Below are 25,478 nucleotides of genomic sequence, written 5' to 3' on the forward strand. Positions count from 1 at the left end.
CACTCCCTCTGTTCTTATCTTTCACAATAAAAGCCCCCCAATCACAGGCCACTACATAGTGTATTTGTCTCATTTATTCGTCACACATTCAGTGTATAAAGGCCTCAATTCTGTGTTGTATTTGTTATTATTAATACATTGTTGTATTTTATTAGAAGCAAAAACAACAACCCCAACAATAATATATCCGCATTATAAGCCCTGCTCTCTACATATCGGCATCTGCCCTTGAAAAAAACACATGTCATCTGAGAAAAAAAGACTATTTGATAGACATACTGACAATTCCATGTTCAACTCTGTGAAGCTTTCCTGAACTTGGCCAAAGGGGACATAATGTTTACCGGTGTATCTGGTGAGATAACCTTAGAATCACATGCAGAGACTGAAAGGAAGAATCATGTCTCAGCAGTTTATCCTTGGAAGATAAATCAATAAAGGTCACCTAATGTCAGCGTTTGTTTGTTATATTTAAACCTCTTAATGATGAGCCACAAATGACGTCAGGGTTTTAAATGACCTGATATTAAACATGACATAGCTTTGCGTATCACAGAGCAATGCAATGATTTTATAAAAATGAAACTTTTTAGTAAAAGTATTCTTATCTACTATTTTTATTTGACAAGCTGAATTATCTGACAGTCGAGCCAAAGTGTATGTATCAGAATCATCTTTATTTATTGTAGTGGCTGTTGTGAGCAAAACAAATACCTAATTGCATCCTGCACAGCAGTGGCAGCAGACTGGAGATGAGGAATCTGTAAGTATCACTGGTCAAAGAAGGTGGGTAAGTCATTCCCTAGAACCACTTTCTCCTCTGTGCCGTGTTCATCAATGGAGACAATATAGGCCACGCCGCCACTGGAGCCATCCCGGCTCATTGCCAAAGACAGAGCTGAGTGAGGGAAAGAGAAGAGAAGGGGTGAGAAAGGTGAGGAGAGGTTTCATAGGACAACATATGTTAAATAACATTATGAGACAGAACAGCCAGCTCCTCTCAGCAGTCAGTAGAGTCTGGTGTCTCTTTCACCATCCAATAAACTGCCTGACCAAAAAAAAAGCTTTCTGTGGAGAAAAAATAACTTACTGTTGACCACAAACTGCTGACACTCCTCCTTGCTCATACCCCTGCGAAACTCAGCGTCAACAAACCCATAGACGTATGAGCTGCCAGAGCCACCGAGTGCAAAAGGCTGCCTCGTCAGGAGACCACTCAGGGTTGCAAACACCTGGGAGAGGTCAGAGGGCACAGGCACAGAGAGGAGCAAGTCAGATCACAATGTCATTCTGTATGCACTCCTGTAACATCATGTGTGTTGCAGACATTCATTTTGACATATTAACATTTTCCCCCAGTAATCTTTCTTGTTTAAGGCTTGAATCTCTTCCTTTCAGAATGGAGTCATCTATATGTTTTTACTGACCTGCCCCCCATCTCTTCTGTCCCAGCCGGCCACGATGAGATGGGCCGACATCTCCTCCTTGTACTTGTACGAGATGTTCCTCACCAGAGTGGCCGCTGAGCGAACCTGGGGCTCCTCATCTATCTCAATACTGACAGAGGAAGACGTAGAAACAAACATGATGCTGGATCTCCAATAAAAAAGGCGGAAGAGAAACGCTGTGAGCATTGTGGTTTCGTTTTATGTTATCTTCACATTGAAGCTGCCAGTAGCTGAAACTCAGTGATCAATGTGAATCCTTTAAAGCTAAAATATTTCACTCGGTGGTATCGTATTCAGAATTTGAAATATAATATTAAAAAGCTTCGGGAACAGCATTTGCATTGTTAAGGGAAACTATTATCTGAGCAATTATATGAATACATAAAAGGTGCAAAATATACTGCAATCCTTGCTCATTTTATGGGCTGTTTCTCTGTAGTCGGGGTCAGGAAGGCACCTCCAAAACGATTGGGACTATACTTTGCCATCATGGGATATCTAATAAAAGGTTAACGAGTCTGTCGGTCTATTTAGAGTGCGTATTCACCTGTGGACATCGAGCTGGTAGTTGACCACCTCAGCGATGGTCTGAGCGTCTGCTGCAGAGCCTGACAGAGCGCAGTAGATCCTGTCATGGAGGGGAGACAGCTTGTTCATCACCCTGTTCACCACCGACGCCCTGGATGGAGGGATGAAGAGGGGGAGTGTGTGGGTTAATCATAGCCTCCTGGGTATATCTTATACCTTGTATATATTATCACTATACATATGCACATTTATCTGCACGTTACTTTTGCATTTCTGTTTAGAAGCTCAACTGCATGTCATTGTCTCAGTTCTTTTATCTCTAATCTAGCGACACTGCATGTAAGGAAAGAGGAAGAGGTGGAAGGGTTTAGTGTCAGTAAACACAATAAGCTATTGATGTCTTAGCAAAGATAGTATTATGCAGATAGAACTCGACACAAGTGCGCGCGCACACTTACCCTGCAGACACTCGGGAGTCGGACCCCAGCACGACCCCTCCATCGAACTCTATGGCGATGATGGTGGTCTACAAACAGAGGAAAGGTCATTCAGAATTCATCTCCCGCACCGCACCATGTGTCCCGGGATGTAAGCCACCAAGTCTCTCAAAGACGCTACAGATCTCTACTTACTCCGGTTTTCACCTCCTCAGACAACCACTCTGGTCCCGTCTCTTCCAACATGTTGATGCACTTCTGGTAACAACCAACGACAACAACGACCGAATCCGTCTGACGGGGAAGTAAATCTGACACCCGACGTTAAACCCGAACGTTCAGTCGAGCAGTCTCGGTTTTATAAAGTTGTCCCGTGAACCCTCTCTGCAGCTCTAAAACTGTGCTCGACGCGTTTGTTGCACACATCAGACGGACTCCATGTTTTTTCTGAATTAAATCGAAATTGAAAGTGAAGTCGTTCCTCCTCTGAGCAGCGAGCTGCGAACCCGTTGAAATGCGCACATTTGCGCACACAGTGAAGAGTGTGTCCTCTTTAAGCATCGGTGTCACTGACAGTGGAAAGTGGCATGTAAAGAAACGAGTTAAGTACAGAGGAAGTGTACTTAGTTACATTCCACCACAGCTGTTACACTGAAAACACCCCCCATGGTTTAAAGCTTGATTACAGTAACAACTGAGGAGCACAGAGCTGTGAACAAACAGCAGAACATTGACTTAGACTGTATTGGTACATGTTGAAGAGTATTTAATGTCTTTTTCATCCTGAGCCCCCCCCCTACACTTCTCAACACAGTGATGACCTCGTCTTTAAGTGGGCATCAGACTGTGTGATGGCTTTGGCCAAACTGTTAAATTGTGTGAGCCACAAAGTCAATCCATTGCCACCAATCACTACAGACATACGCTCAGCTATGCACCAATAAAGAACATTTGAAAACCTTGAAATGACACGGGGAACCACAAGGACAGTCATTTACAGACATCACATATCCATGAAGATATTTTAAAGCACAGAAGAAAAAGAAAGTGAGAGGACGAACGATGAGGTTTGGAAGATGTTTATTTATATTTAAAATGTTTCCAAACAGACAGGCAGATAGAGCTGTATCTATAATGGCATTATAAGAGATGTAAGTAGAATGTAGTAGTTTGGTATATATTTTGTATAAACTAGTCTGCAGCTTACCATAATAACAAAACTGATTTTACACCACTGTTTCCACATTCATAAGTTGTTTCATGTGTCTTGTTCTTCAGGTGTGTGTGTGTGTGTGTGTGTGTGTGTGTGTGTGTGTGTGTAGATGTGTTACATCCTAATCCTATAAAGAACATTGCTGATGAGATTGTTGCTCAGGAATTTCAAACAATTGCTTAGATAAAGCCAAAAAAAAAGAAAAAGTCAAGATTTCATTGGTTGTCGAAGGCTGTCACTCATTGTGGAACTTGGGCAGCTTGTTACCGGGGACAACCACGTGCTCCACCCCAGTTTCCGTGATCACCACCAGGTGAGCCACGCCTCCGCTGACGTTGTCTCTGCCCATGGCGAGAGCTAGAGCTGTGATCCAGAGATGAAGCAGAGGGAGGGCCGGAACAACAAGGAGAAATAAAGGTCAAGTTCAACAACTGACGGGACGCAGTTTGCAGCGTTTATACTCCAAACAGCTACAAAGTCACCAACTAAAGAATGGATTTCCATTTCAATATTTCCTTTAAGTGCAATCATCTCAGCTAAGCTGTGTGTCATTATGTCAAACTCTCATTTGACATTTTGAACCGTTACAAACCAAGCAAACATTTACTGACACTTACTGTCATTTTCTGCTACATCCTTGTACATATTCATACATTTTCGTGGAATCACAACCTAATTTCCCCCCAAAAAACTGACAGAACAAGTACCAACATATTTCGATTTGGGTACACAAGTAGAATAACACGACTGTACCATTAGTGGCAAACTGTAGGCATTCCTCTCTGCTCATGTTGGGTTTGTATTTGGCGTCAACGTAGCCGTAGATGTAGGTGCTGCCTGAGCCACCGATGGTCACCGGCTGACCGATTAACATCCCCCCTAGAGACACCACGTACACCTGCAGAGGGACGGAGAATATCAGTAATGCAGCTGTATGCCGCAATGTGGAGTTACTTCAGACGATCATCGTCACGGCTTCCCTGATGTTTGACTGTCATCACGACCGCCCCCTACCTGTGGTCCCTTCTTGCTGTCCCAGCCTGCTGTGATGAAGCCGGCCTGTAGCTCCTCTCTGTTTTTGTAGCACATTTCTTGCAACACCGATGCCGCTGCTATCACCAGTGGAGGGGTCTCCATCTGGACACTATGGATTGGATGGGGGGGGGGATCAGGGAGGGTGAAACTTTTAACTTTGTATAGGTTTGTATAGGTGTATACTTTGTACTTTGTATAGGTGAAGAGTCAGTGTTATATGTGTGTTTACTGCATGTGTGTGTGTGTGTGTGTGTATGAGACTGTGTTAGTTTGCACGCACACAACTGTGTATGACTGTCTTCGCCTCTTGGAATTAAAAATAACCCAAATAACCAGCGGGATTAACAAAATATGATTTCAATGTGTGACGTGAAAATGTGATGTAGCACGTTGTCTCTGTACTTGCGTAACATGTGCCATTGTATTCATATGAGTGTGTGTGTGTGTGTGTGTGTGTGTGGCACCTGTGTAAGGACAGGTGGAACTTTGCAGCCTTGGTGACGGCCTGAGCATCTGCAAGTGAGCCAGCCATGCAGCAGAAGATCTGGTCATGAACCTGAATCACCTTGTTGATGGTCTTAGATGATACATATTCCCTGACGAGAGAGAGACAGAGACAATGAAATGAAACTAGGATTACCATCCATCATGTCACAGTGACCTTTGACCACCAAATTCTAATCACTTCATCTTTGACTCTAAATAGACCTTTTTTTTTTTTTTTAGAATGTGTTTAACAATGTGGGCATCTTCAGTGTATCTCCCAACATCCTCACCCTCCAATGGAAGCCCTGGAATCTGAACCAATCACGACCCCTCCTTTAAAAGTGGCAGCCAGGATGGTGGTCTGAGGGGCAGAGAGGAGGAGATGAAGAAGTTACATTAAGTCAAACATGACAGGAGACAAAGATAACACTGGGCTACACAGCATCACACACGTTTCTTATAGCTTCGTGTCCAGTTCAGCCCCTCTGAGCAAGGCTATGAATCATGGGATTTAGAGTTTCTGGAAGGATTTTTAAAAAACTGAAAATATAAGTGTAGCCAGTCGTTTCTAACGTGCAAACAACTGTGATATTAAAATACGCGAGACGTCCAGTCGATGTCATTTCACTTTGTGTTTGGTTACCTTTCAGGTATAGTTTCACCTGTTCAACCGCCAAATCGCGTATCGATCATTTTACGCGTAATGGGCTTTGGTGCTGCTTTGGTGCTTCGGTAGGCAAGACAAGAAAAGATACTCGTGAACCGGTCCGGATTTACTCACCCCTGTGCTGACTCCTTTGACTTGTGAGTCCGCGCTGCGTTTCTCCATTTTCTCTGCAAAATCGAAAGAGAAGAAGGAGAGGTGACGCTCAGAACAGCGACCTCAGGCGCATTGAGACGCGCAGAGAAGCCGCAGTCCAGTATCCACTATGGCGCTATCAAATGTCTTCGAAACTCCTGCAGCGGGGTTTAATTTCGACAACGCAGCCAGGTATGAGCTTCTGTTTGTGTCTTCTGAGCAGCAGATTGTATCGATTTCGAAAAAAAACGAATTAAACTGTCGGTAACACGGAGCTTTCTCCGGGATCAAAAGTGAAAGTAACTTTTCCCTGCTTGTTTATCACTGTGATCAATGAAACAACATAGTGATGATGAGTTCACGGTTATTATATATATATATTACATACATTCATAAATTGACCCCCCTGTCACCCCCTCCTCCCTCATCCTCTCTCTCTAGGAATGCTGCGTTAGAGGGTCTTTTTGATGGACAGACACCTAAACCTCTGAAAACAGGCACCACCATAGCGGGAGTGGTGTTCAAGGCGAGTATATAAAGCTGTGTAAATCTGCACCTGTAATAATATGAATGTATCGGAACATTTAGTCCATAAACCTTACATTGGATTCCTTAATCAAAGTGTACCAGACTATTATATTTTCCTTCCATCCCTGCATCACTGAACACGACAGTCCCTGTTCACAACTGCATTGCCACAATGCATAACTTTGATAAATACATAAATGCAATGAGGGGAGCTGCCCAGTGCATCACAGCACTGTTGGTGTCTGGGTAGCTCCAGTGGGCCCGCTGAGATGTTAATGCCTTGCTCAAGTGTAACCCAAAGGGCAGTTGAATGATAATTTGAGTAACACACTTCCCAATCGGTGCAGGATGGAGTGGTTCTGGGAGCAGACACAAGAGCCACATCCAGTGAAGTGGTGGCTGACAAGATGTGCGCCAAGATCCATTACATTGCTCCAAATATATAGTAAGTCTACACGCTACACTGACACCATAACCAGAGAAATCTACCTTCAAAATACTCTCTGTTATCAGGCTATAATGTGTATTCCTTTTCTTGTGGACATGGTCCCATAAACAGCCTTCTTTACTTGAGATTTCCTACATATCCCAGAATGCCTTACAGTGCCCCTTGTATTAAGTATGAAGGTTTTCCACATTAGAGCAGTTACACTCCTGTGGGGACTTCTTGTTCATAATCTACTGAAGAGAGACTTGTAAATACAGTAATGCGTCACCAATGACAGATTGCAAAAATGCAATTTGTGGTTGCATTGCATTCTGGGCTATTGAGGCTACTCAGGGAGAAGGAATTAGTCGCTTTGACTTTTTTTGTATGATGGATTTCTGCGATTGTTGAAGCAAAACATTTGCTGAAAAGAAGCCGTCCTCACTTTCTCCTCTCTTTAGTCTTTCCCCTCTCTGTCTTCCTGATTCCCTGTAGCTTTCTTTCCTTCATATTATCCTTCACCTCTTCTTTCACAATGCCTCTACTTCCTCTCTCCGTAGCTGTTGTGGAGCAGGTACAGCAGCAGATACAGAGAAGACCACGGACCTCCTCTCCTCCAACCTCACCATCTTCTCTCTGAACAGCGGGAGGAACCCTCGTGTCGTCATGGCCGTCAACATACTGCAGGATACGTTGTACAGGTTTGTGTTGCACATAAACTTGTATCCAGAGGTGTGTGAAGGAGTTAGACATGCGGTCCGTTAAAACCTTCCCCTGTTCTGATCTGTGTGGCCCTCAGGTATCACGGCCAGATTGGTGCCAGCCTTATACTGGGAGGAGTAGATTGCACTGGGAACCACCTGTACACAGTGGGGCCGTATGGCAGCGTCAATAAGATGCCTTACCTTGCAATGGGTACGTATACGTGATAGAACCATATCCTCTAAGCATTGTCACATCTTTTCCTTAGATTCGTTGCAGGTGGAGTTTTTGTAAAGCTCTTTTCTCTGTCCGCAAAACATGTTCTATTTTATATATAAGCATCAGATATTACACCATTTTATATCATTCATTATCAATTCTTATTTAATTTGCTGCAGTTATGCATTTGATTCCCTCTCAGACATACGATCTGTTTCATCATGCAGGATCTGGGGATCTGGCTGCTCTTGGGATTCTAGAGGACGGGTACAAACCCGACCTGGAGGTACGCCACCTGGACAGCTGTTGTTACATATCGTGAGAAGGATCGATAGTCGTGATCATTTAGACGCCATCACTAAATAATTTCATGTACTGTTGGGCATCTTTAACTGAATAGTTGGCGTGTGGTGGGACCGTAGGCCAAATAAGCCTCTATATGCAAACAGTTGAGAAAATGTTAAAACAAACATTCATTCCCGTCCCTATTGAATTAGCAAATAGAAAAACCTAAAGAATGTGAAGATATTTTCTCTCTCCGTAATTTCTCTAATTTCTCGTAACTCTCTCAGCTGGACAAGGCGAAGGAGCTGGTGCGTGTTGCCATCCATGCAGGCATCATGAGTGACCTCGGATCAGGCAACAACATCGACATCTGTGTCATCACCAGACCAGGAGTGGACTACATCAGACCGTACCAGGTGTCCGAGTACAAAGACAAAAGGTATGAGTGTGACTTCATCTGCTCTCCTGACGGATTCTTAAAGGAGCAGTGTGCAGGGTTTAGTCGTCTCTGGTCATGAGGTTGCAGATTGCTTCCAAGTGTGTCAGAACTACGTTGGCCTTCAGGTAATGTAAAAACACGAAAGGCTCTCTCTAGAGCCGTTCAGTTTGTCCGTTCTGGGCTTCTGTAGAAACATGGCTGTGCATGGGACTCCATGAAGAGGACCCGCTCCCTAGATAAGAGGGGCTCATTCGAAGCTTACTAAAACACAACGATTATACTTTAATGAACACATAGCTATGAATATTACATTCCATTTCTTCCAATAAATACCTCTAAACCATCAACTATATTGAACCATGTCTGCAAATCAGATTTCCCTCTCAGAGTGGTGAATATCTTGTGTGATTATGCATTAACTTTTTTCTGTGTGTTTGGTTGTGACTTACATGTAACCCTGAAGCTTTTTAATTATTGAATCCATCCATCCATCTCTTCCTCTCTCCTAGGAAAACAAAATACAAATATGGTCCAGGCACAACACCGGTTCTGACTGAGAAAGTAGTCCCCGTGAAGCTGGAGGTTGTAGAGGAGACCGTGCAGCGGATGGATACAGCCTGAGCCGATGCACAGTCACACCTTATAAACACCACATTTAGCAGTAAAGTGAAAAGTCTTTGCATTGTCATACACTAGTTTTTAAATGCAAGCAGTGAAACATCTCAGACATTTGATTAACATTGTCAACATGGTTTCTATTCTTCACTGTGATGTGGCAGAAATACAGTAAACAGAGAGACTGCTATAGACCAAATGAGAAGACTGTAACATGTGGAATAATAATAAAAAGATCTTTGAATGAAATCGTATTTGACCCCTGTTGCTGTTTATTTTCATGTTTTCTAATTATTTACTGAATGTATTATTAATATAATATATCAAGCCCCAAACAGCAGTGTCACGGCCAGGCCGTGCCTCCTGCTTGTCCCGTGTGTGTATCTTATGGGCAGGGCTTCGACCTGGTCTCCTCCCGGCTTCCTAATTACAACTCTCCTCACCTGCCCAGTCAAACCAGCTGCACTCCATCAACTCATCAACCCAACAGTATATCTACCCCGGTTCTTCATCCACTCTTTGCCAGATCGTTGTTTACAGCTCACGTGGTAGCTAGTAGTTCTTGGCCGCTCTGGTTGAAGATAATTCAGAGTTTTCTCCCAAGTGTTGTTTCAGTGCTTTAACCCTGTCTCTCTGTTCCTGCAGTGTTTTCATCCTCCCGGTTCCCCAGTCTGCCTGCCCTGCCCTACCTCCTCCTGCCTGGATTCCACCCTCACCCTCCCTGGACTTTCCCGTGGTGCTCTGGTCATTTCCCCCCCCCCCCCCCCCCCCCCCCCCCCTTGGTTTCCTGTCAATAAACCTTTCACCTATAATCCCTGGTCTGTGCCTGCATTTGGGTCCACACTCACAGCCCGTGACAAGCAGCCCTGTACTTCTGATAAAGACCCGATAAAAAAGAAGGGCTTATATGTGAATGTATACGTCATTGACACGTTATTTACCTAACTATAGTAGATACTGTGTATTTTTATAAATATGAAATTCAAACACGCATTAATAATGTTATTGACCTCTGCTGGCTTCCCCAAACCTGAGCGCTGCTTCTCTGCGTAGAGACTGATGATGACACACATACAGGGCTCTCCTATTGGTTGATGCGAGCTTGAGCCATCTTTTTTATTTACAGTAAAATAAATGCCACAGTCTTGTTTTTATTTAGTTTTTGTCAATTAACATTTTATTATATAAAAAAGGATTGGCCAAATGTATTCATAAATAGTTACTCGTCGACTTTGTGTAGATGACTATTTTTGCATGCAGGACACGACTACAGTGAAATAGCTTTTGAACCCTTTCACTTTCGAGTTCTTTCTCTCGTACCAGGAAATTATCCGTGACGCTTCTTCAGTCGCCTTCGTCATTTTGGAAAACTTAACACCTAAACTTGTAGAATATCATTAGAATATAGTTTAATACATAATGGCTCTTTTACAAGTGTCTGGTTTTACGCCTTATGCAGAACTCCGTGGGCAGATTCTTCCAGCAGGACAGACGCATCTCGTCGACCGAACCAACCACTACAATTTCGGGACCAAAACTCAGGAATTTGCTGTACCTCTGGGTGTAGACGTGAGTATCCTTTCACTAACCTTTGGTACAAAATGAATACTTTGCATCGTATCCGGTAAGCCTGATGCCACAAGCGTGAAGCGTCAGACGCGTTCAACGTATTTTACGCGTCTGTGGTTTTCAGTGTGTGGCGCACGTTTGCTTCTTATGAAATGTCATATCATGCATTCATCTTAACTATAGGAGTTATTGTTAAAGAATATTACATTATGTATAATGTTCCACTTTCATGTTCTCTTACACACACACACACACACACACACACACACACACACACACACACACACACATAACGCCATTACGCATCATGAGTCTGAGTTCTCTTCTTTGGTTTCATTTTAGCCCTCAGGGTTTCTCAAATCCTGCAACCGTGACGGTGGTGTGTCTATAGACCTGAACCACGGTACGACCACCCTGGCCTTCAAGTTCAAACATGGAGTCATCGTGGCTGTGGACTCCAGAGCCTCAGCAGGACGTTACTTAGGTAAATACGTTATTATTTCTTATGCAGACCTGGAAAAGGTTAGAAAAGGTGGAACTGCAGAAAATGTAATGCAATGTGTTAGCTTCTGTAAAGGAAATGAAGGAGTTATAGAGTGAGCTGACCCTGTCAGTCATATATTGCCCCGCCTCCATCAACATGCATCATATCAAAGAGGTGTGGAGCTTTGAATGTAACATTTAGGGACCATGAACTCACAAAATGTAAATAAGGCAACAAGTGTAACCAAGGTGCTGCTACACTGGGCTTCTTCATGCTTCAGCCTGTAGTCTTGGTCACAAAATGTCTCCTTTACCCAAATGTGTCCCGGCTCTGCAGCATCCAACGACGTCAACAAGGTCATAGAGATCAACCCCTACCTGCTGGGCACCATGTCGGGCAGCGCTGCAGACTGCCAGTACTGGGAGAGACTCCTGGCCAAGGAATGCAGGTCTGTCATGCAGTGTTTTGAATATTGATCGGTCCCTGAAATGTAATTATTATGTATCTGTGTATTATGCTGCTTGCATACTATGTAAAATGTGTTAGGAAGTTGCATGCAGAGTGGAGTAAAGTATCTGGTCAAGGAAAGAAACGGGAGAAAGATCTGATTTTGTTTGAGTTTGTGTGAAGATATGCACGTTGATGTTTGATGATATTTAGACAGACATGGATGTAAACTTCAACATGACGGGTCGCAGGCATACAACCCTGAGGGGCTGATTCTAGTTTTTAAATGAAAACATACTTTCACAATAAGATAAAAGGATAAAAAGTCAGTATTCCTATAAACTCAGGAGGAATATCACCAGTATTTTATTTTATAGTTGACAGGCCACAAGTTCAGGCCAGCCTGGACCACCTCCATGGCTGATTGATGTTTTAATTGATTTGCTATATTTTGACGTCCATCCAGGCTGTACAGGCTGAGGAACAACCACAGGATCTCTGTGGCTGCTGCCTCCAAGCTGCTGTGCAACATGATGCTGGGTTACAGAGGCATGGGCCTCTCTATGGGAAGCATGATCTGTGGATGGGACAAAGAGGTAAGCTGTGGGTGTGGGTGGGTCTCACAATCTCAGCTCAATAGAAATGTCCCCACTGTGGCAGTAGAGGATGTGATGTTGTGGTTTGAGGCAGGATGCTTAATATGGATGTTTTATGTTCCTGTTAATATGGCTGATTTATTAAAAAAAGTGATACTGGTGCATTATTTAATGTTAATGATGCTAAGTTGCTTTATATTCAAACGGCCTTCATCAATGTGAAAACTATAGAAAATAGTCATCACCTAGATAACATTTAAACTGGGCCCACCGATCGGTTTGGAGGTTACGTCATTGAACGGTTCGTTTTTTTACAGTTCGGGTTCCAGTAACAAAAACATGAAACCACAACATATTCAAATCAGTACGACACATGAAATGTAGAGCCATATGGCTGCATCTCAAAACACATGCATTAAAGTATCCTATCATTTATTAAAGACTCAGGTACACCGTCGTTGATGGAGCAGCTCATTTGAAACTAAATTTGAAAATAATACCCAAAATAACAGCATGTTATTATGGTGAAACATTATCAGCAGCTCGTGTTTCGAGGCTCAGAAACTGCTGCCTGTATGTAAAATGATAATTTAATGTCCGTGTGCTCTCCAGGGCCCTGGTCTGTACTACGTGGACGATGGAGGGACGCGTCTGTCCGGCCGAATGTTCTCTACCGGCTGTGGAAGCAGTTTCGCCTACGGTGTGGTGGACAACGGCTACCGGGAGGACATGACGGTGGAGGAGGCGTATGAGCTGGGCCGTCGGGGCATCGTTCACGCGACACACAGGGACGCCTACTCTGGAGGGGTGGTCAACAGTGAGTAGACTCAGAACGCTCCTCAGCTTTCTTTTACATTTATTATCTTTGTTTTTGGTCAGTTCACTTTGGTCCAGACGGGAATCTTAACTATTGGATGGATTGCCATGAACTTTGGTTCCTATCATATCCTCACATATAAGAAACTCAAACTAGCAACTGACTAATGGTTTCAGCTTAACATTGTACCAGCAATAGTCCTCTGTGTTTCCTCACTTTTATTAAAGCAATATAAGTTTTTCTGTTTTTCACAAGTGTTATGAAATCCAATACTATTACTGTCGATATGTGTTCCATGATATGAAAAAATATAAAACAGAGCATGGACAAGAATTAGAATAAAAATAAGCCAAAGAAAAACAACCTCATGTCAGAGTCAACCTCTGAACTCAAACCTGGTTGGTGTCTGGCCGGGGAGCTTTGTTACAAGTCTCTCTCCTCATTTCCTGTCGCGTCTCGTCTGATACCTTTCAAATAGATGCATAAAAAATAACAGCATGTTATAGAGCTATGAAATGTATGAAGCCATGGTCTGTGAGCACTTGAAAGAGTTACATTGTCATTTTTGTCTGTATGTGTATACCTTTGAAGTAATATGTGTGTGTGTGTGTGTGTGTGTGTGTGTGTGTGTGTGTGTGTGTGTGTGTGTGTTTGTCTAGTGTACCACATGCAGGAGGATGGCTGGATAAAGGTGTGTAAGGAAGACGTGTCAGAGCTGATCCACCGCTACAGGAAAGGAATGTTCTGAATGTTCAGCACTCTAAAAACGACCAATGATGAGTTTCTTTCCAAAAACCTTTTTTTTTTTTTTGATAACTTTTCCAATAGTTGATTTTGGAAATTACCCTCCTGTTGTCTCACAGCAGAGTTCAGTGATTTTGTCTCAATGAAACATCAGAGCATGAGATGCTATAGAACTGTTTCTTTCCTTACACATGAAAACTTTGCAGGATCAAACTGTCATTAAACTCTTAAGATCTTTGTTTGGTATTTGTTCTTTATATGTAATGGAGGTACTGTGTTTGTTGATTCTCACATGGTTCCATGTAGTAGTTTGTGTTAACCAGACATCCTGTTCAAGATAATCTTACATAATACATAATACATAACAGCTCCTAATAAAGCCTGTTGCTCTACTCCCTGCTCTGTCCTGTAATGATTGATTGAACTGACGATGATAAAATTGAGTGAAGCAGTCACACGTCACTGAAAATAAGAAGAATTAGATTTCAAGGCTTTTCATCCTTTCTCCAGCAGTTCTTATAGTCTCTGTCCTTGTTTTACTGTCAACCACATTATTCAATATGACTGTGTCATTGAGGTTTTTATATATTTGATTCTGAGCTATAGAAGAAACATTTTAGATGCAGGGTCTGATCGTTACAGATTTCGGTTTTATTATCGTTGGACATACAGGAAGTGCCAAACCTCCTTTCCAGAATAATGAGATTTCCAAAGTTATCATATTCCTGATAACTGAGATCTAACTAATGAATCCATATTAATACTAAGGAAACTGGGTCATATCACTTAATGTAAAACCAACGTTTGCATATTTAAATATGGTTTGTTACATCATTTATAGTTTAAAGTATAACAATAAAATGTTTGTGAGAACGGCTGTGATGTCATCTGTTTCCATGCAGAACTCGGCCACATAGGTTTTGATCAAAGAGGTATAATGATCTTTATGAAAAAAGTCAACCATCTTAATGTTCACAGGTCTGAACGGATGTTTGTTTTCTTTCACTTAAGTTAAACTTTAAAGGTCACAGAATGCGAGCAGGAATTGAAATTAATTAATACATTTACAACCAAAGGCCACACAAAGAGTTGTTATCACAGCTATACTAATGATACATAGTATGTATTTGATGTTTCATACTGTAGGTATAACCTGTAATACATTACATCTAGTAAGAAGGATAGAGTTGATTTGGAGGAACAACACAACCGGAGAATTTCCTGACGGTTGTAAAGTCATCAGTTGCCAGGCAGATTTCAGTGCAACAGGTTTTGAAACTAAAGCACCACACGAGCAGCCAGAAGAAGAGCATACACACACACACAGACACACACACACATACACACACAATGAGAAATCGGAAATAACATGAATCCTTTGTATGATTTTTTCTATATACATGTATAAATATATATATATATATTAGAAAAAAATTGTGTTAACACCTTTCTTACAAGAGAACGCAGGTCTCAAACAAAAGCCTGTCATGTGTTTTCTGGTCATGTGTAAAATCCCCTTCAGATCTCTGTGAAGAATCACCGGTTTGCCACAAACATGTTGCTCTTCCTGCTTTCGTTGAATATCTACAGGTCAGAGACGCGTTCATTTGGTCTCTGAGACAATAGAGAACACTGAATATTCAGATCATTGTAGCTTCTAGAATCACAACATGGACAATGTGTTGACAAGAACTTTTCTATCATTATTCATACAACTATTTCAGACAATGTGAGTCTTCATATCCAGCAACTCACAGTATCCTGTAAATCAATGAACTGAAGATCACAAAGTTTACAGTTCTACGGGCAGTAAAAACACAAAACACAGCAACAATATTCATGTAATTGTACTTACAGTGACAGAGGGGTAAGCATATGGAATCACAACAAGACACAGACATTTGGAGTATTGGGTCATTTATTGAAAAGCAAGACAAAAGTACAAAAAGGGTCAAAAGATGCAACTTCATTCGTCTTTCATCTACGTAACCATTACAAGTGATTCAGAGCATCACTGATCAGTTTCTACAAAACCAAGAAGGAAAACATCCCTCGTTCCAAAGTAGCAGGAAATAAATCAACAACATTTCTATCAGATTACTGAGAAGCTTCAAACATCACACAGCTTTTAGAATCTCAGATCAAATTTAAATATATTTCAAAACAGATCAAAAAACATTATGCAACAATAAACATACTCCTGATTAATTCGGAAAAACCTCGAAGACATAAACTATTATTTGCTTCAACCTGTATGGAATCAAAAGTAGATCTTTAAATTCAATCTGTTGTAAAGAAAAACACAAGCAAACTATTTACACAACTGGAAAATAAATGTACTGATGTCTATATGTGTGTGTGTGTGTGTGTGTGTGTGTGTGTGTGTGTGTGTGTGTATCGGGGCGGGCTACATGATTCATCCTGCTGAGAGTGGGAGAGAGCTGGAGTCCAGTTTACCAGCAGCAGAGACACAGATAGGAAACCATTACACCGACACCTACGGGAGACTCCGGGCGTCCAGTTCCTGCAGCGTGTTTCTGGATGCTGCTGATTGATTTGCAGCGTTTCCTCCAGTGATGGAACCCAAGCAGAGAACCAGAGAATGACTTCCTCAGGATAAAAAGAGAAGAAACTCTACTGGTTCAAAGATCTCTGATCTCAAGGTTTATGTCTTCATATCACCAGACCCTACCAGTGTGTGTGTGGCAATGGGAACGCACACGTGTGTGTGTGTGTGTGTGTGTGTGTGTGTGAATTTACATTTGTGTTACCAATATTGATTTAACCAGAAACCCAACAGCAGAAGCGTTAAAGTGTAAATATGGAGGATTTGTTTGAGATGAACACAAATCTTTGTGTGCAGAGTGCTGTGATGCTTTCATTGTTCTGAAGATCTCCAACAATAATCTTCCTCATCTGATTTAAGAACATCTCATCAGAGGAAATTACATTTTGTTAAATTGAAACTAAACGATCCAAATCATTTAACGTCACCACTGATGTTTGCTCCTAGTTTTCAAATGTGTTTTCTTTGTGTTCCAATCGATGAGCATCTACAACTAGATTCAATGACTTTATGATATGAATGATGAATAAGTGATGAGTTCACAGTTCATGGAGGAGAGTGTGGAGGCACCACTTCTTGATCCAGTGAAATATTTATCCATAAACCTGAAGAGACAAAAAGAAAACAAACACATCAAAGAGAAAACTAAATCATTTACCACAAATGTTTAAAACAAAGCCTCATATTTACAGAATCATTGAGACATCAAATATTCATGACTCACTCATATAAGTATTACCTTTTGTAATATTTAACCATCATGCTTATGAAGTCATAACTGCTTATTTTCATCTGATAAATTGGTGTCACTGTGTTTGTAAAGGTTCATATTTGAGACTTTATCTGAGCTGCTGATGTGAAGCTTTCTGAACTCATCTGTGTCTTTCTCTTCATAATCTCACTTCACATCAAATGAAGCAGCTTCACCTTCGTTGTGGAAGAAGTCAAAGATGTTCTTTACAGCGACAACGTGTCCCAGAGCTTCTACAGCGGATAAAGAACCAATCACAGGAGCTTCTTCTGCTCATAGTTTAGGGCAGCTTTGTTTAACAGCAGCTGTGAATAGTTCATGTCCCGTATGAAGCAACTCACTGTGTGCAGGGCGCTGACTTCAGCATTTAGGAGCAGGGTTCAGCTGCTCAGAGAGCTCAGAGCTGTTGTCAGAGGTCGGAGGGCATTTGGCTGAAATAAAAAGCAAAGACAACATTTTAGTTCTCGAGAGCCAAAATGTCAGAATGTGTTGTAACAGCTTCCTCCCAGTGGAGAGGATCCCCTCTTCTAGCCCCTCCCACTGATGAATACATCTCTTCTCTGACATCATCACGCTATCATCAATATTATCAAGCTATATTTATCTTTTCCCCCAAAAGTCATAAATACTTTTATCAACAGTCTAAAAAAATGTGTAAAAAACAACTTTACCTTAAAGTGTTCGTCGACTGCTATAAAATTGCAGAATTATCTAAAAGTAATTGAACTTAATATATGAAGAATAAAATCAAATATGATGAAATAACATAAATAGAAATTAATGTTAACTATAAAATATGAATTTGTCTCTTCTAGTGATGTCATCATGACATTACTGCTGACTGTTGAAGTTTGCTTCACTGTCACATTCTGGATAAAAGCATCAACTCAAAGCCTAAAATCCAAATACTAATGAAATACTCATGAAGTACTAATGAAATACTAATGAAGTACTAATGAAATACTAACGTCTCTGTTCGGGTCTCTCACCTTTCCTCTTCCTGTAAACCATGAATCCACCCACAGCGATGATGAGAGCAAGAAGAGCCACTGCAGCGATGATGATGAAGGTCATGTAAGCGGGCTTCTCTGTTGAGCAGAAAACAAGAATAAAATAGTCACAACCTGAAGAGATGAAGCAGGTTAGAAGAGGAGAACATCCATTCATCAAGCAGACCACAGTCCTGAACACACACACCATCTGTCTGTCCTTTCTTCATCTGGTCTGTACATGATGACTGTATCTCTGCTTCTTGATCTCGTCCAGCTGTGTTCTCTCTGTTCAGCTGTGTGTTTGTGTTGCTTTCTGTCTCATATGTTGGTTTGTGACACAACGACAACTTCTGACAAACATATTCAAACTCCTTTCTGACTGTCAGCACACTTTGAATAAACTTTATTCTGACTGATGTACTGATAGATACATACATTCCTCCAGGTGTTTCATAGTTCTGTCTGTTCATCTTCTAACAGTGAGCAGTAGTTCAGTCACTACAGCTTCTACAATCTCTGACCTGTGGTTACACATGAAAGAGTTACACACGGTCTGAAGAAACTCTTTGTGAATATTTTACTTATTTACAAAGAAGGTAAAAAAAACGTATTTAAAAAACATAGAAAGAAACCAAAGATTGATACGTTTCTATATAATCAAAGCTCAGTAAACAGTGTTCATAATTCTGGTCCAGAGGCTCTTGCGTTGGTTTAATTCTGATCTAAGCTTTAAAATTATAGAATACAAATAAAAACTAGAAGAAAGAAACTGACAACAAAAGAATTTAAGGAAACTAAACTTCCCGTCCTCATAAAAACACACAAACTGTTCCAGTAAACTAAAGGTGTGCTTCCCACCTTCATCACACCTGATCTCAGTCTCACCTTCGTTGGTCCTGATCACAGCTTTGTCCAGTCTGGTGTAGATGTCGTCCTCCTTCACACCAGACAGCTGGAACACACAGTCGTACCTCCTCCGGTCTTCAGCTGGGACTGATGACAGTTTCAGGTCAGAGCTCATCTGGAAGGATCCATCGTGGTTGGGGAGGATCTCTCCGAGGTCCACGTCCTCATGGAGCTCCTCTCCATCTTTCCTCCAGAACAGTGAGGCTCTGTCAGGGTAGAAACCTGTAGCGTGGCAGCTGACTGGAGAGGAGGACGTCTTCTGGAGGAGAGACACTGAGGGACGCTCTGGAGAGGGAAGAGAGAGACAGGTTATAGGTTCTTTAGTATTATTATTTACTGTGTATTCATATTATCATTCATGTTTGATGGAATGTATTTTAAATGCCTTAGTAACACATACACTATATATATATATATATATATATATATATTTATGTATGCAATGCAAATAAATGTCATTGAGGTTGAATTGATAAAAGAAGGGAGAGACAAACAGATGAAGAGGTGAGATGATTAGAAAGGGAGGACAGTGAGTGTGAGAAAGACAGAGCAAAGAGACAGAGAGAGAAACTGAGACAGACAGAAACAGTTCAGAGACAAAGAGAGAGAGAGAGAACGGAGGGACAGAGGGGTGATGAGTGTGAGGGAGGAAATGTGGTGAAGGAGAGAAGGAGGCAGAGAGAGGAAGAGAGGTGAGGGAGGAGAAAGGTGTGAGACACAGCAGCTCTCTGTATGTTGCTGACATGTGTTGTAATGTGACTGTTGGTCAGAAACAACAGAAGCTTCATGAAACTACATCAGGTCATGTGATTCTACCTGTTCTCATCAGAGAGCTCCTCCCGTAGTTCACATACTTCTTCAGCCACTCAGGACAGATCTGAGTCAGGTAGTTCTTGTACTGTGCCATCATAGCTCTGTCATTATCCCACTTGTGTTTGGTGATGACAGCCTGTTGTTTTGGAGCGATCCATGTCTGTGTCTCCAGGTCAAATGTTATGAAGTCTTCTCCATCATAACCCTCCTGATGAAAACCTTTGATCTCATTGGTCTCATCATCCCATTCACAGCCGTACATCATCTGGACTATGTGGACACCTGAGAGAGAGAGAGAGAGAGAGAGAGAGAGAGAGAGAGAGAGAGAGAGAGAGAGAGAGAGAGAGAGAGAGAGAGAGAAACACATGTTTATTATAAATTATTTTTAAATGTCAGAAATTCGTGAAAATGTCCATCAAGTTGTGAGAGGAAGAGGTGAAATCTTCAGATTGCTTCTTTAGTCTGAACAACACTGAACAATATTTAATATGAAATGATATTAATCAGAGAAAAGCAGAACTTTCTCATATTTGAGAAACTGGAACTAGAAAATGTTTGACATGTTTTCTTGATGAAAGACTTGAGTGATCATCTGATTATCAACATTTATGTGAATTCATTTTCTGTTTAATAACTAATAGATTCCTTATTCTAACACTATATATGTTTATTATGGCATAAACACAACATAGTGAAGTTAACTGACTCTCATCTGTATTATACTCCATATTTAGAGCTCAAACTAATTATTCTCGTCTTTGCTGATTATGTAATGACTGTTTTTAATGAATCCATAAATTGTTTACACTGTAAAATGTCAGTAAAGTGTGAACACGCCGTCAAGTTCAGAGAGTCTGATGAACTCTTTAAACTGCTTCTTCAGTCTGAACACTGATCAGTATTTCATTCATAACGACATAAATCAGAGAAAAGGAACAAAGTCTCACTGAGAAACCTGAACTACAACATGTTTGACTTATTTGTTGAATTAAAGACTTAAATTATTATCTGATTATCAAAAATGTTGCCAATTACTTTGTCTAACTATCTAAACAGATTCATAACTTGTTTCAGCACTGAATATGTTTATTAAGACACAAACACTGTGGTCAGGTGAAGTTCACTCGTCTGTAGTTGTGTCTCTACATGTATATAATATTATGGGATGGACACACTGTGGATCAGCACAGTGAACCCTGTGGTCTGAATGAGACCTGCACCATGTGGTCCTGTCAGCCAGCTCTATTAAAACATGCTGCTCCTCCTCTCAGGAGAGGACCCAGCAGGAGCAGCTGCGTCCCGTTCACAGTCCTGCTCCCTACTTTGAGGAAGCAGCCGTCATGTTCCTCTACCAGCTGTGTGCTGCCAACGCTCTGTGATCAACAGCTTCCTGCAGCACACTTCTCATGGACCAACTCACTGTGGGCACTTCAGTAGAGCTCTTCTGATCTAACCCAGTGGAGAGAAGGTGTTCATGATCTCTGCTGCTTATTATGGGATGGACACAAACACTGTATCAGTGGAGCACAGCAGCATCCAGTCGACTCAGTGTCAGTCATGTTTCTGCTGAGTCACACTGTGTTTCAGCCAAGAGACGCTGTCAGACTGTTTAATCTGTGTGTGTGTGTGTGTGTGTGTGTGTGTGTGTGTGTGTGTGTGTGTGTGTGTGTGTATGTGTGTATATGTGACATCTGTTTACTAAAGTACAGGACAATATAAACAAAATGTGTGAAACATAAACAAACCTCCAGTTTGGTTGAAGCGCTGCTTTGCTGTTTCAATGTTGCCTTTGAAGACCTGCTGGGTGCCCATAGAGATCCCAGTCTCCCTCTGCCAGTACTGAGGATCATCTGCTGTGAGTCTGCTCATCCAGTCCTGTTTGGGTTCTTCTCTCCTGGTGTTGCTGTCATAGTGAGTTATCTCAACGTCATCAACCAACCCAACAGTCACAAACTCTGGGAAGTTTGTGACTCCAGAGGACCCAGTGTAGAAATACCTCAGAGAGTGAGTCACTGGAACAGAAAGATAAAGTCATCATTTACAGTTTTGATATCACACTTTAATAAATCACTGAACAATGTTGTTTTGCTGCACACAGAATCAGAAAGAACTACAGTACAATAAATACATGCTAATAATATCTGCTGAGCGCTCAATAAATACAGAAATAAATGTTTACTTTAATATTTCTGATGATTCTGTTTTAAAAACTATTTATTCTGAAATGAAATATGAAACAAGTCACATATTTAGATCATGCAGATGTGTCGCTGACTTTGATTGACAGAAAGATGTTTTCATCTAGTTTAGTGTCATCTTCTTCAGGACGCATCATTAGTAGTTTACACTCGTCATCATCAGATTAGTTTAAGTGTGAAATCACAAACCTCTGACCAAAACATGAACGCTGCACGTGATTAATATTATATTTCATATATCCAGCAGATTAAAACATCTTCTACTTCATATAAAGTCCTTTATGATCTCTATTTTATATAATAAATAGTGACCACTGACATCTCACATTTCTTCTTCTGAGGTTTTAATTAATAACTTTGAACTCTGTGAGTTTCTTGAAGTTAATATTTCTGATGATTCTGTTTTAAAAACTATCTGTTCTGAAATGAAATATGAAACAAGTCACATATTTAGATCATGCAGTTGTTACATATTTCATTTCCTGTAAATATATGAAAATACATTTGGTCCGATCAGAAGCTCTCTGTTCTGATGACACTTGGCTCATCAGTACTGACGCTTTCTTCTGCTCTACTGACGTGAGCGACTCTATAACCAATAGAACTCATCACAGCAAACATTTCACTTTCACTGCAAACTCTGATAAAATGCCATTTTCAAATAGCAGAACATGTAACTAGCTCATTCCTTAACTACGTTGCTATAAACATTCCCTCAATGTATTTATAATACATATATAAAACTAACTTCAGCTCTCATAGACCCGGACTGTCTTTTAGTTTATCCTTAGTCAGCAGAATTATTTCAATGAGCTCCGCCATTTTAACAATAGAAGCGCGAAGAAATACTCATTACCGACTACAATCAAAAGTCTGCATTTTACAGTAACTAAAGCTTCTCAAGTGAATAGATTTTATATCAACATGTTTCTGTTTAAAGTCAGTTTACCTGTAAATATATGAAAATACAAGTCACGTGAGAAGCTCTCTGTTCTGATGACACTTGGCTCATCACTACTGACGCTTTCTTCTGCTCTACTGACGTGAGCTGCTGATGCTCAGTGTAATGCTTAGAGCGCCCTCTGCTGACAATGTTGGGCTTAGCAGAAATACAAGAACCACATCCCAGTAAAAGACCTGATGCTGCATGTGATTAATATTATATTTCATATATCCAGCAGATTAAAACATCTTCTATTTCATATGAAGTATTTTATGGTCTCTATTTTATGTCATAAATAGTGACCACTGACATCTCACATTTCTTCTTCTGAGGTTTTAAATAATAACTTTGAACTCTGTGAGTTTCTTGAAGTTAAACTAGCAGCACTTCTCCTCATACGGTTTCAAAGTGGGTTATTATGCTCTTTTTATTCCTGTCGTAATTTTTCATATTCAAGTAATAATTCATATTATTTTTGATTTTGTTGTCAGAGTGTTTGTGGATTTCAGATGTTTGAGTATAAAGGTTATTTTTTTAAAATACAAACAAAAAGAAAAAACAAACAAAACTGACCCAGTCCCTCACTTTCATATATATTGATTTATGTAAACTGAAGAATTATGTTTAAGTTTAACTCCAAATATCTTTGTGGAAAAGTGAATCTGCTGAATTTTATGATGATCTCAGAAAAATGTTACCGGATGGACACAACTTAATATTCAAGAAACTTCTTTGTAATATTTGGTCTTGTTTAAATTTGTATCAGTTGGATTAAAAACGGATTAATTATGAACTTTAATATCTTTTGTTAAATGTCATCCCCTCCACCATGAACTGATGTTTATTCACTCAGTCCTGACACTAAAAGATGAATCTAGATATGTTTAAGCATCAGCAGAGTAAACTTCCTGCAGGTGTCTGTGAGTGTTGCTGATCACATTATGGTCTGTTTCAGAATCCTCCGCTGTCCTCTGTGTCTGAATGCATGTACGTCATATTTCTGTTCATAAATTCTGCACTGGTCACAAAAATGTTTTGCAAACCTGTCCAAGAATAAATCTACTTCCTGTTAATACATCAAATACTTCAACAGTACTGCCAGACGGATGCTGGACTTCTGAGGCCGATACTGACATCAATATAGTTTAAAACTTAAATACATCAGCTGATAGTATTATTAATATAAACACATATCATAAACAGACTTGATTCAGATTCATTAGTTGTTGTTTTTTGTGACTAAGATACAAACTAAGTGGAACATTTCACAGTTTAAAAATGAACTTGTGCTCTCTGGAGGACAGACTCTGTCATGAAGACATGTTTGTGAATGAGCTCAAACTTAGTTGCACATATTATTCTCTAAATCTTTGTTATTTATTCACTATGAGAGGCTGATATATAATATTATTTTCTTCTTGTTCCTGTTTAATAATGAAATATGTATTATTTAGTTTCAGATTAAACTTTATATCTTGTTTAAGGAGTGTACACTGAAGAGATTGAAAAACAAGATAATTATTCATGAGTAATGTATTTAATGTCAGTAATTGAGTTTATTAGTGAACGATATGAAATATTACACCAACAAAGCAGGAAGTAGTTTGTCTTCAGCAGGAAAACAACCATCAACTGACTTGTTGTTTCAAAGTAAAAGTCCCAAACCTCCACAGCAGCCTGAGAGATGAAATGTAGTGACGTGTTTCCTGACTGTATGAATATGTTCATTATGTCTACTGAAGGAAAATAACTAACACTAAATATTGACATCATTTATACAATAACAGTCATTGTAAATAGCACTGAATGAACCGCAGCACACATTCTATATAAAACATGAAGAAGTTAGATATTGAAATAGAAAAGTGCACTAAATATAGTGTTGTTGTGACGTCATGTTTTATGCTCTTTATTCATCTGACTGGTGTTGGACTGTTGCTGCGCTGCGTCATGCTGACATCTGAGCTTTAAGCGCGTTCACACCGTTTCGCTCTGAATGCTGCTGATATTATGAAATAATGTCCCAAATAAAAGCGACAGCAGAGTGAGAGAAATAACTCACTTCTGTCCTTTTCACAAAGTCACTCGAGGAAACAGCGGCTACCTCAGAAACATGTCGGGACCAATCACTGAGCTGCACACACAGGATCTACTAACGTGGACTTTAAGAGCATTTCTTACTTTTTATAACATTCTCTGTCGTCAACGAGGAGGTCCTGGAGCTAAACATCAAAGACGATCAAAAGAACCTTAAACTGATGAATAACAAAGTGTTAACTCACCTGCTGCTGCGCCATGAAGGTTTATCATCAGGAGAGACAGAATCAACGCCTCCATAGTGAAATGTCGCATCTTAACTTTTGGTACTTTGTATTATTAAAGTGAGAAAGTGATCCGGTCCGTTCAGCTCCAGGGTCAGCACTGAACTGTGGGAGAGAGGAGAAGGAGCGCTGCCTTCAGCCTCCATCTGAGCCAATGGGAATTTAAGCTG

The 25,478-nt window shown here is 40.6% G+C and overlaps 5 protein-coding genes and 1 long non-coding RNA gene across 7 annotated transcripts; 2 read left to right on the plus strand and 4 right to left on the minus strand.

Moving 5' to 3' along the window:
* Positions 1–56: 56 nt before the first annotated feature.
* On the minus strand, positions 57–2,911 carry psmb9a (proteasome 20S subunit beta 9a). Its single transcript, XM_076106316.1, has 6 exons — positions 2,609–2,911; positions 2,435–2,502; positions 1,996–2,127; positions 1,428–1,557; positions 1,091–1,232; positions 57–898 (listed from the first exon to the last, which is right to left on the minus strand). Exons 1-6 carry the CDS (start codon positions 2,657–2,659, stop codon positions 771–773), a joined length of 651 nt encoding a protein of 216 aa, XP_075962431.1. The 5' UTR covers positions 2,660–2,911; the 3' UTR covers positions 57–770.
* Positions 2,912–3,476: 565 nt separating this feature from the next.
* Positions 3,477–6,239, minus strand: psmb12 (proteasome 20S subunit beta 12). Its single transcript, XM_076106315.1, has 6 exons — positions 5,929–6,239; positions 5,438–5,508; positions 5,126–5,257; positions 4,641–4,770; positions 4,380–4,524; positions 3,477–3,989 (listed from the first exon to the last, which is right to left on the minus strand). The coding sequence occupies exons 1-6, from the start codon at positions 5,974–5,976 to the stop codon at positions 3,862–3,864; spliced, it is 654 nt and encodes a 217-aa protein (XP_075962430.1). The 5' UTR covers positions 5,977–6,239; the 3' UTR covers positions 3,477–3,861.
* psmb13a (proteasome 20S subunit beta 13a) lies at positions 5,651–9,410 on the plus strand. The gene is made up of 8 exons (XM_076106314.1): positions 5,651–6,138; positions 6,388–6,472; positions 6,822–6,919; positions 7,462–7,602; positions 7,701–7,816; positions 8,050–8,108; positions 8,395–8,546; positions 9,056–9,410. Exons 1-8 carry the CDS (start codon positions 6,077–6,079, stop codon positions 9,165–9,167), a joined length of 825 nt encoding a protein of 274 aa, XP_075962429.1. The 5' UTR covers positions 5,651–6,076; the 3' UTR covers positions 9,168–9,410.
* Positions 7,424–9,887, minus strand: LOC142965395 (uncharacterized). Its single transcript, XR_012957659.1, has 2 exons — positions 9,661–9,887; positions 7,424–9,051 (listed from the first exon to the last, which is right to left on the minus strand). It is a non-coding gene; the product is annotated as an uncharacterized LOC142965395 (long non-coding RNA).
* Positions 9,888–10,429: 542 nt separating this feature from the next.
* On the plus strand, positions 10,430–13,887 carry psmb8a (proteasome 20S subunit beta 8A). The gene is made up of 6 exons (XM_076106312.1): positions 10,430–10,730; positions 11,073–11,214; positions 11,551–11,662; positions 12,128–12,257; positions 12,870–13,074; positions 13,734–13,887. The coding sequence occupies exons 1-6, from the start codon at positions 10,581–10,583 to the stop codon at positions 13,820–13,822; spliced, it is 828 nt and encodes a 275-aa protein (XP_075962427.1). The 5' UTR covers positions 10,430–10,580; the 3' UTR covers positions 13,823–13,887.
* Positions 13,888–15,718: 1,831 nt separating this feature from the next.
* Positions 15,719–25,425, minus strand: LOC142965384 (class I histocompatibility antigen, F10 alpha chain). Of its 2 annotated transcripts, XM_076106311.1 has the most exons (7): positions 25,270–25,425; positions 21,592–21,858; positions 19,850–20,128; positions 19,013–19,318; positions 18,125–18,223; positions 17,477–17,566; positions 15,719–16,989 (listed from the first exon to the last, which is right to left on the minus strand). In XM_076106311.1, exons 1-6 carry the CDS (start codon positions 25,337–25,339, stop codon positions 17,496–17,498), a joined length of 1,092 nt encoding a protein of 363 aa, XP_075962426.1. In that variant the 5' UTR covers positions 25,340–25,425; the 3' UTR covers positions 15,719–16,989; positions 17,477–17,495. The 2 variants fall into 2 exon arrangements, with proteins under 2 accessions (XP_075962426.1, XP_075962425.1); XM_076106310.1 differs by lacking the exons at positions 15,719–16,989; positions 17,477–17,566; positions 18,125–18,223; positions 21,592–21,858; positions 25,270–25,425 and adding an exon at positions 18,230–18,436 and having other exon boundaries at positions 18,946–19,318; positions 19,850–20,228.
* Between the last annotated feature and the right edge of the window lie 53 nt (positions 25,426–25,478).

Source organism: Anarhichas minor, unplaced genomic scaffold (genome assembly GCF_050575085.1).
Source record: "Anarhichas minor isolate MPS153535 unplaced genomic scaffold, ASM5057508v1 ptg000033l, whole genome shotgun sequence".
Lineage (NCBI taxonomy): Eukaryota > Metazoa > Chordata > Actinopteri > Perciformes > Anarhichadidae > Anarhichas > Anarhichas minor.

Excerpts from the sequence above, each read along its gene's own strand:
- psmb9a (XM_076106316.1), bottom strand. The coding sequence starts at position 2,659 with ATGTTGGAAGAGACGGGACCAGAGTGGTTGTCTGAGGAGGTGAAAACC. Across the intron at positions 1,233-1,427 it reads ACAGAAGAGATGGGGGGCAG|GTGTTTGCAACCCTGAGTGG; the intron begins GTCAGTAAAAAC and ends GACCTCTCCCAG. Across the intron at positions 899-1,090 it reads TCAGCAGTTTGTGGTCAACA|CTCTGTCTTTGGCAATGAGC; the intron begins GTAAGTTATTTT and ends TCCCTCACTCAG.
- psmb8a (XM_076106312.1), top strand. The coding sequence starts at position 10,581 with ATGGCTCTTTTACAAGTGTCTGGTTTTACGCCTTATGCAGAACTCCGT. Across the intron at positions 11,215-11,550 it reads CTCAGCAGGACGTTACTTAG|CATCCAACGACGTCAACAAG; the intron begins GTAAATACGTTA and ends CCGGCTCTGCAG. Across the intron at positions 11,663-12,127 it reads CTCCTGGCCAAGGAATGCAG|GCTGTACAGGCTGAGGAACA; the intron begins GTCTGTCATGCA and ends ACGTCCATCCAG.
- LOC142965384 (XM_076106311.1), bottom strand. The coding sequence starts at position 25,339 with ATGCGACATTTCACTATGGAGGCGTTGATTCTGTCTCTCCTGATGATA. Across the intron at positions 21,859-25,269 it reads CCTTCATGGCGCAGCAGCAG|TGACTCACTCTCTGAGGTAT; the intron begins GTGAGTTAACAC and ends TTTCTGTTCCAG. Across the intron at positions 19,319-19,849 it reads GAGCTCTCTGATGAGAACAG|AGCGTCCCTCAGTGTCTCTC; the intron begins GTAGAATCACAT and ends TTCCCTCTCCAG.
- psmb13a (XM_076106314.1), top strand. The coding sequence starts at position 6,077 with ATGGCGCTATCAAATGTCTTCGAAACTCCTGCAGCGGGGTTTAATTTC. Across the intron at positions 6,920-7,461 it reads TACATTGCTCCAAATATATA|CTGTTGTGGAGCAGGTACAG; the intron begins GTAAGTCTACAC and ends CTCTCTCCGTAG. Across the intron at positions 7,603-7,700 it reads CTGCAGGATACGTTGTACAG|GTATCACGGCCAGATTGGTG; the intron begins GTTTGTGTTGCA and ends TGTGGCCCTCAG.
- psmb12 (XM_076106315.1), bottom strand. The coding sequence starts at position 5,976 with ATGGAGAAACGCAGCGCGGACTCACAAGTCAAAGGAGTCAGCACAGGG. Across the intron at positions 4,525-4,640 it reads ACAGCAAGAAGGGACCACAG|GTGTACGTGGTGTCTCTAGG; the intron begins GTAGGGGGCGGT and ends GTCCCTCTGCAG. Across the intron at positions 3,990-4,379 it reads CCTACAGTTTGCCACTAATG|CTCTAGCTCTCGCCATGGGC; the intron begins GTACAGTCGTGT and ends TCTGGATCACAG.